Genomic DNA, 9886 nt, shown 5'->3' with positions numbered 1-9886 from the left:
ACCGCACCAAAATCAGAATCAATTAGCAGTCATGGCAAGCAATTACCAAGGATTTGAACACTCACAAAATCCGAATTTAGTTAAGAGATAATAAGATTAATCCAAGGTGTTTTTCTTATCGGTTATTAGGATTATCCAAGGTATTTTTCTTATCAGTTTAGGTCTATTGATCATATTTCCAGCTCAGCTTATTTCCATTTCTAGTTGATGAGTCAACCTATTTTTGTATGAATGTTTGTCATTTTCAATTACCAATTATGCCTGTAACGAAATATTTTGCTCAAAGCCCTTAAGTACTGATGATATTCATCACCTTATTTACCACTTTTAGAAGAATTCAAAATTTTGATTTTTGTATTATAAATACACACAAATCTTAAAATTTAAACTCATTTAATGAAAATAAATGAAACAATGAGTATTACCCGCACTTGATAATGGTGGGCAGATATACACCTAATGGCAAGCTGAAAATGGATGACGAAAGTGGAGAATTTTTTTTTTTGTGACCGGAACACGAGGGTACACCACATGTTTTTATATAAGTAGTAAGAAATTTTATTTTTTAAGTTATTAACTTTTTAACACACATATCTCACCATTTGTATATTGACACGTGATATACCATCCCGTGTACCGGTCATAGTGAAAAATCTCTCACAAAAGTGGCCGAACTTCTGAGAACATTTAATTGCAAAAGTACAACTCAGCAACTTATATGATAAACACTCTAGAAATATGAGGAATGCTTGGCTCTTTCAAGGTTGAGGAGGAACTCGTCCTCAAATTCACTTAATAGCCGATTTATAAAATTTATGTTTATAGTCAAAATTGTTATACTATAAATCTCTCTATATAAATGCTATTTGTAAAAAAGTCAATTAAAATTAAAAAAAAATAGTCAATTAATTGTATTAAATAGATAGATAGTTCTTAATATTTCAACCGAATTCGTCCATTTATTTTCACACAGTTCGATGACTTAACAAACTCATATTTTGATGAATTGCAGAGATAGTTTTACAAAGTGCATTATAATATGAATCATTTTAATTATAAGCATAAATTTCCGTAAACCAGTCCCGTAACGAATTGAAGAGATACTCCTCCTCATTCATTAATGAGCCAAATTAATTCCGGGGAACATATAGGATATAGAAACCAATTATTCATATATGTCCTACATCACAGATGATGGACCACCACTTTCTTTAAATACAATGAGACAGATGCATCATGACAGTTCATGATATAATACATGATCCATGAAAGGAGTTTAAAAACAACATATGGGTTTTAGTTTATAAAACAAACGATTTATAATGATAAAATGTGATTAACCAAGCCAGCCAAAGATTGGCACGAAGAGCCACCTTCTTTGAGGCAAAGATTTGCCTTTTCCATTAACTTTAAGGCTCTCTCTTTGATCTCTTCCCCTTCTTTCTCAACCATCAGTATTCTAATTGTTCTTTCAACCTCACCTCTCTCAATCCCATGCTCCAACTGCAGCCCTACCTTCCAAACATCCCTCACATTTCTTGCATTCACCATTTGTTCACTAAAAAATGGCGTGCAAATCATAGGGATCCCCTCACTAATGCTCTCCAATGTAGAATTCCAACCATTGTGAGTCCAAAAGGCTCCGACTGCCGGGTGAGCCAGCACTTCTTTTTGTGGGGCCCATTTCACAATGTAAGCTCTCTCGTTGAATTCTTCTAAAAACTTGTTAGGCAACACTTTAAGCCAATCCGACTCTTGAATTAATCCGGATCGAACCACCAACAAAAAGGGTTAGCCACTATTGGCCAACCCCCAAGCAATCTCCAAAAATTGAACTTGATCTATCTGGGCAACACTCCCAAAGCTAACATAAGCAACACATTTTGGCGCTTGAGTGTTCAGCCATGAAATGCAACTCTAGTCTTGTGTCAATAAACTACTTGAAGAGGATACTGTACGGCAACACTTGTGAAATGGACCTATTGGGAAAATGGGAACATTGGGCAGGTGTTCTTGGCGGATCGTGGCTAGAGCATGTCCTTCCAGATCTTCAAATGTATTTAAGATGAGTCCATAAGAAGACTTTGGTTCATTTGCCACGTCGACGACTAGTTGATAAAGTTTCTCAGGCCATCTCCAACCGAGGGATGGCCAGATGGCTCATTTTAGCCATCTGGCCCTCCAAGATATTAATATTTTAATGAACAGTACAATGTCATATTTGCCTCTATCTCCAACCGAGGGTCAAAGGGCCATAGGGCTCATTTTAGCCCTATCACAAAAAACCATCTCCAACCGAGGGCCAAACATAATTTATTATTTAAATTTAAAAACTACAACAACTTAAATTTAAATAGGGTGAAAATTATGTTAGAAATAGTGTAGGAATGACTTAGGTATGTATAGGAAAAAAAGGGGAATTTTTTAAATTCATTAAAAAAAAATTTTGGCCCAAAAAAAAAAAAAAAAAAAATTGAATTCAATGGTAACTAGTTGTTGGATTCAAAATTTTCCATTCTATTTGTGTCGGTTATAACCGGCACTATTTCTTTTATTCTTGTCGGTTAAATCCGATAGAAATAACAAAAATCTTGGCCAGCCCCGAGCTGGCTGCATGTGGCCAGCCCCGGGCTGGCTGCATGTGGCCAGCCCTTTGGCCCTTTAAGATTATGTGGGGCCCACGAGCCCTCTAACCCTCTGGGACCCTTCAGTTGGAGATCGCCTCAGGATCGCAATTGGGACTCGTTGGCAGGTCTTTTAACTTTGATAGGTGACAATTATGTCACTAGCTCTTCTAGTCGAGAATCCAATAATTGCCAAGATAATAGAAAGCCAAATGTAAGTTGTTCAAGTATTTGTACATTCGCTTATGTTTATAACATGTGAATAAGTAACATTATGAAACAATGATGAGTAAAAAGGCACTTTGTAATATTAGGCTTTGTCGGATTAATTATTCCGGTAAAACTAAAAGCACTATCTGTGTGGAATAATCAGTAGGAACAAGTATCAATGCCTTAAACTTCTACCAACCTTATTATGTGCCACTGATAACAGTGTAGAGCTATTTTCCTGTAACCAACATAGAAAGAAATAAGCATATATCTGATGTACCTTGTATTGGAAAGTATCCTTTTTCTTTGAGAAGAGGAAACGCAGCTTAAACAACCAAGGTAGTGGCGCATACGGTCTCTAACATGATCCTTGGAAGCTTAAAGCTTTCCGCAAGGGATCGAGTGAAGTGAAAGTAAGTGTCGGAGATCAAGCAAGCAACCGGGTGCTCTGAATTAAAGTCATCTGACAACAATCTGGCCAGACATTCTTTGAAAGGCTCAACACATCTAGCATTGAGACAAGAAAGAATAACGTTGGCATCCTTCATGGTCACCTCGGTTTCGGATAAGTCAACAGGGATTGAATGGTGTGTAAAGTTTGGGTTTAGGGTTGAGGTTGAGGGAGTTGAAGCGGGAATGTTCGTGTCTGCTTAGTTTTTTTTTTTTTTTTTTTTTTTTTTGAAAAGTCTGCTTAGTTTTGTATGACTTGTCAGCTAATGAAATTCCTATTATTATTTTACACCAGGCCACATGTTTCACGAAAAGTAAGAAAAAGAAAAAAAGACTCGTGTTTCACTGACTGTTGACTTTGTAACAAGGACTGCAATTTAATTTAGGCATTTTAGCTAAAGTAGTTTTGAGATTGACATATCTTTTTTACTTTTTGAAATTTAAAATTGATAGAACATGTTCTTGGGTTTGTCCACCGTCCATCATTCTGGTCATTTTGGAAGAAAAATTTGTTAAATAAAGATGAAAATGACAAAATTACTCTCAATTTAATAAACAATAGACCAAAGTGATTTGACAAAATTTGAGAATACTTATGTCATTTTATCTTATTTAACAGAGATTTTTCACAGAATGACCAAAATGATTGATGGTAAACAAACTCAGGAATCAGTTTTATAGATTTTAAATCTGAGAGGAGATGCCAATATCTAGTACCACTTTGATTAAAAAACCTTTTTTTTTTTTTTTTTTTAACAAAGCGCACACAAAAGTGCATGAAGATTGTGACAGGCAAATACGACATAAAATGAAATAAAATAGTTCAGAGAGAGGAGGAAGGGAAGATTAGATGGCTGTAACATAAGCAGAAAACAATCTACTTGTAGCACTGCCGGAGAAGCAAACTAAGTTTGGCCCCTGAAATCTAATAATTATAATCAGGCCCTCTTGGCGAAGTCACCCGCGTCATCATCGTCCTTATCGTTTGCTTCCAATGAATCATCCAGGCCAAAGCCAGGTTTGTTCTCTCCAAATGGAGCATCAGGAGTGCCAAAGCTGTTGTCACCACCAACACCGAAGTTATCACCACTACCAACACCAAAATTGTTGCTACTTCCACTGGGAGCATCGTAAGTGTTTGCACTTGGATAATTGCTAGGACTGTTGTAGCTTCCTGGACCATATCCAGTGTTTCCTCTTCCATAGCTGTCACCTCCACCGGGTCCATAGTTACTAAATCCACCACCAGGTGCATAACTATTTTGACCATCACCGTAATTATTATAGCTGGGGCGAGGCCTTTCGGTAGCATAATTCACCCTTACTCGTCGGCCATGAAGCTCCTGCCCATCCAAGGCCTCGAGAGCACTAGCTGCCTCCTCATTAGAAGTGAAAGTAACGAATCCAAATCCTCTTGATCTACCACTTTCACGGTCCATGATGATTCTTGCGTCTACAACTTCACCGTATTTTTGAAAAGCCTCCCTCAGACTCTGGTCATCTGTCTGGTACGAAACACCTCCGATGAAGAGCTTTGAGCTTCCCATGGATGACATGCATCTTAAAGCTTGATGGATGGACAGTTTGAAAGGAGATACTTCAGACCTGATCTGCTTGTTTGCAGTCTGTCTAAGTATGCTCCCAATTTTACTTAAGAAAGCCATCGTAATCACCTTGTCCGATTCTCGCTCCGTCACTCTGCTCTCAGGGGACCGACTAAAACCCTAAGGTTTTTTATTTCGAATAGGAATGTTTGATTATCCAATATTAATACTGACAACTACGTCTCAAGATTATGATTTATATTGCTATATGTCAGCTTACTTAAAAATCATAGACATTCATTATTTTATGACATAATTGGAGATTTAGATCATAGATTTAAACATTTATATAATTAAAAATAATAAGAGATCGAGATCTAAATCGAACTATGAAAGATATTGCCAGAATGTGATTCATGCATGCATAGCTCATATTCATTCATTGACGACGTATAAATACATTGGATTACAAAGTATTTCCATCTATATCTCAAATACAAGATGACATATGTCAATATGATTTGGATTGTTTACAAAGGAGGCGGATTGGATTGCTAAGCCCAGTGGTTTACTGTTTATTAGTATGTACATTACTCTTGAGCATGTTTATTAGTAAGGAAAACTAATGAAAAGTCCTCTGTACTATTTAGTTTTAATGAAAAATGACAAATAAATGTGTAAGTGAATAGTAACAGGAAAGGTAAAATGTCTTTTTTTGTTAAAAGTGAACAGTACCGGGAGTGTTTCGTTAAAACTCTCTTATTAGTGTACATAAATCTTTTAATCAATGGTACTTTGTATAAAGAAAAAGATAATGAACCATTGTAAGCGGGCAAGAGAAAAAAATGGAAGAATTCTGAAGGATATGATAAAGATGATGAATTACCATTTTCAAAAACAAACGATTTATAAGGATAAAATATAATTAACCAAGCCATCTAATGATTGGTACGAAGAGCCATCTTCTTTGAGGGAAAGATTTGCCTTTTCCATCAACTTCAAGGCTCTCTCTTTGATCTCTTGCCCTTCTTCTTTCTCAACCATCAGTCTTCTAATTGTTCTTTCAACCTCACCTCTCTCAATCCCATGCTCCAACTGCAACCCTACCTTCCAAACATCATTCACAAATCTTGCATCCACCATTTAATCACGGAAGCATGGCGTACAAATCATAGGTACACCATCACAAATGCTCTCCAATGTAGAATTCCAACCACAGTGAGTCCAAAAGGCTCCGATTGCTGGATGGGCCAACACTTCTTTTTGTGGAGCCCATTTCACGACATGGGCCCTCTCGTTCAACGCTTCTAGGAACCCATTAGGCAATGCTTCAAACCAGTCCAACTCTTGAACTAATCCAAGTCGAACAACCCACAAAAAAGGTTGGCCACTGTTGGCCAACCCCCAAGCAACCTCCAAAAATTGAACTTGATCTATCTTGGCAATGCTCCCAAAGCTAACACAAGCAACATATTTTGGCGCTTGAGTGTTTAGCCATGAAATGCAACTTTGATTTTGTGCTAACAAACTAGTTGAAGAAGAAGAGGTTGTATGGCCACACTTGTGAAATGGACCTAGTGAGAAAATTGGAATATTGGGGTAATATTCTTGGCGAAGTGTGGCAAGTGCTTGTCCTTCAAGATCTTCAAAAGTATTGAAGATAAGTTCATGAGAAGCCTTGGGTTCATTTGCCATGTTGGTTATCAGTTGATAGAAATCTTCAGGGTCGCAATTGGGCATCACTGGTAGATCTTTAACTTTGATAGGTGAAAGTTCTGTTACCGGCTCTTCTAATCGAGAATCTAATTGTCAAAATAAAAAGCCAAATATAAGGTTCCTAGTAAGTATATATATTTTGCCTTTTAATGCATGTCCTCAAATGCTAATTTATGAGGAGGTAGAGCAAGGAATAAAAATGCTAACCGGGATAACTAGCCTAACTCAAATCTGAGTTGTCTAAGTGCCAATCTAGTATCGCTTCTAGAAGTGCTAAAAGTGATTTCTAGTAACAGAAAACATTTTTGGATTTATACAGTAATTTATGAAGAAGAAGAAGAATCACTTTGAAGTTTTTTTTCCTAAGAAGCACCTGAGTTTTTAATAATGACATGTTTATAATAAACGCACATATTGCACAATCTCTTATGAACAAAGAACAAAAGTGCTACGTATAAAAAGAATTTGAAACGCGTTATTAGTCTCGGTGTGAGTTTTCAATCTACTTATATTGCATTTATTAGTAACAACGATGAGATAAAAAGACATTTGATAATAGGGTTTTGTTGGCTTGAGATTGTACCTGGTATTGGTAGGTAACCCTTTTCCTTGAGAAGTGGAAATGCAGCATAAACAGTGAAGGAAGCGGCACCCCCGGTCCTTAACACGATCCTCGGCAGCTTAAAGCTCTCTGCAACCGATCGAGTGAAGTCGAAGATAGGATCCAAGATCAAGCATGCAATGGGGTCCTCCGAATTAACATCGTCGGATAACAACCCGGCCAAGCATTCTCTGAAAGGCTCAACACATTTAGCATTTAGAATAGAAAGACGAAGGGTGGGATCCTTGATGGAGGCTTCGTTTTCTGTCAAGCCAACAGGGATTGAATGGTAGGTGAAGTGTGGGTTTAGGGTTGAAGGATTGAGGGAGTTGAAGTTGGTGTGGAGGATGGCTATGGAGAAGCCTTTGGAATGCAGAATGCTGGTCAGTTCTAGCTGTTGGAGCATTATTAGAAAATAAGAAAATAACACAAGAATTCCAATGATAATAATCATAAAGAAAATCACAACATCAATAGTATACAAGATTAATATAAACAACTAGAGATAAAATCAGAAAATTTGACAAACTTGGAGATTGAAGCTTGCATAAATGCAATGTCCTAAAGACAGAATTTCGCTGCTACTCTTATGTCTTATGCTTGTAGTTCGGTAGGGGTCAATCTCCCAGGATTCAACAATTTATAATCCGAAGTCAAAGCACTTCAATCTTCAGACTCAGGCGAATTTTATATATTCTATACTGTCAAGACACGACTCGGAATTTGACACATGAAGCATAAGAGAAACAAAGTGGGGAAACCCTATTTCTCAATAGTAAAAATTAACTCTAATTTTCTATATTAATGATGATGGTTTCATGAGTTTATATAGCACCCCAAGTACTTACTTATTAAAGAGATGTAACTTTTCATCTATAAGTATACATCTTTTGACAAGGGAATGCACCTAAACAACATAACCTTTCTAAGAAATATGGTTAACACTATTTTTCATTCAATTATTAAAATTATATATTACAATATTTTATATTATAATAAATAATTTCCAACAATCCCCGACATGAATGAAAAATCAGGAAGAATTTGAGAGTACAGACGAACAAGAGATGCATCGGGAGATGTGTCTTTTGGACTTGAACCTACCCTAGTGAATACTTATCAGGTTTACTTGGTGACGCATTGGATGTGGAAGATCTTGAACTGTTCACCGCAGTAGTGAACTGAGACAATAAGCAACACACATCCCTATTCCTAATATATTACGGTTCATACGGTTGTGTTCATTTTGGTCATGAACAAGCTTTAGAGAATTTAGCCATCTTATTCTCATAGAAGCGACCCACTTCTACTCTCACATAGGTGACCACTGATTAAGAATAGTCTGCTCTATTCTTCTTATTTATAAGATTTCACTGTCATTAAATATACACCCTAAAACTTCTGCAGACAACACACTTCTTCCATCATAAGAATGAGGTATATAGTGTGTTAACTTCTTTGAATCAAGCCCAACCAGTTTGCCTATTGGACTTAGACCATGGGATCTCCAATCAACTAAGTTAGGTTTCCGCCTGACAGATTCATTAGTTATGTTGGGTTTAGCCTCATTCCCCTCGATGATCAACTTACTCTCTAGTCTAACATTTAATAATTGGATCCACTACTATAGGTTGACTATTTTAAATGGTGTGCACAATCCATATGATGAAATAATATTTCATATGAGAGTAGTTGTTTCTCAATTTCAAGTCCTCAAAAGTATATATATGTTGGGACTTTTGTAAGTAATTTGCTAACACTAGGAAGTAGACTTCCCCCACATTTAAGGTATTTAAAGAAAGATCTCTAAAGCTTTCTATACCTTAAAATTGTATATTATCACGTTCTGCAAGCCAGCTTTTGCTAGGCTTGCTTTCCCACGCAAAACCACAGGCCATCACTGTGCTAGGCTTTGACCTGTGCCCCCCCTTTTGGCCCAAACCTGAAACCCAGATGCGCTGGGGTTTCTCCCACTCCCATAAGCCTTTGGGCCTGCCCCTGTCACTGGACCCATGCCCTTTGCTTACGGCACCCAAGCAGAATGTTATTGGGCTATGGCTTTTTGAATCCAATGCTAATTTTTGGCATTTTAAATAATTTTTAACCCGAATGTTGTAATTATTTTTGCTTCTACGATCGACCCCGAATGGTCATGATCTATTGAATTAATTAAAAGCGACCAGCAGTCCATTAATCTGATAATGAATCCAAAATTATTGACCTGAAGATCACTTTTGGACATTAATGGTTCAATAATTTATTTTTATACTTTGAACCGTTGACATACTTTCGTAGTAACGAAGCTCTCACACTTGAGTTCCCGAAAAACCTCAAATCCACTACACTTAAATCAGCATATTGCATTCTGTGTTCTTGCAGAAACCTCTCTTTTATGAACTAAACATTCATAAACTAAATTGAACCTGTAGTTTCAAATTTAGTGTCTTTGAAACCCAAAGATTTCATAAAACAATACACCCATGAAAACCCGACGTTTTTCATGAAAACCATGTCTTAGAACTCAAATGTTCTAACTTTGATGCTCATGGATGATTCATTCCCATAGCACTAATCACGATCTTGTTCCATCCAATTCAGTGGATTGTCAAACTGTCACAAGTTCGATTTTCTTGATTTGGACGTTTCTATTAGAAACCACTTTATGTGGGGTACAAGACGTGAATCTCCACTTGACTATCAAGAAGCTGAGATACCATTGACGCCAACAATGGCATGGAAGA

The 9886-nt window shown here is 36.9% G+C and overlaps 2 protein-coding genes and 1 pseudogene across 2 annotated transcripts; all 3 read right to left on the bottom strand.

Annotated features, from left to right (window-relative positions):
• Nucleotides 1–1304: 1304 nt before the first annotated feature.
• Nucleotides 1305–3586, bottom strand: LOC126614690 (UDP-glycosyltransferase 76B1-like; annotated as a pseudogene).
• A 332-nt stretch (nt 3587–3918) lies between these two features.
• Nucleotides 3919–5026, bottom strand: LOC126633471 (glycine-rich RNA-binding protein 4, mitochondrial-like). Its single transcript, XM_050304087.1, has one exon. It carries the CDS (start codon nt 4946–4948, stop codon nt 4223–4225), a length of 726 nt encoding a protein of 241 aa, XP_050160044.1. The 5' UTR covers nt 4949–5026; the 3' UTR covers nt 3919–4222.
• A 945-nt stretch (nt 5027–5971) lies between these two features.
• On the bottom strand, nt 5972–9159 carry LOC126614687 (UDP-glycosyltransferase 76F1-like). Its single transcript, XM_050282334.1, has 3 exons — nt 9088–9159; nt 7128–7539; nt 5972–6630 (listed from the first exon to the last, which is right to left on the bottom strand). The coding sequence occupies exons 1-3, from the start codon at nt 9157–9159 to the stop codon at nt 5972–5974; spliced, it is 1143 nt and encodes a 380-aa protein (XP_050138291.1).
• Nucleotides 9160–9886: the final 727 nt, after the last annotated feature.

This window comes from Malus sylvestris, chromosome 1 (genome assembly GCF_916048215.2).
Source record: "Malus sylvestris chromosome 1, drMalSylv7.2, whole genome shotgun sequence".
Lineage (NCBI taxonomy): Eukaryota > Viridiplantae > Streptophyta > Magnoliopsida > Rosales > Rosaceae > Malus > Malus sylvestris.
Note: the sequence above shows the minus strand (reverse complement) of the source record. Positions and strands in the feature narration are given on the sequence as shown.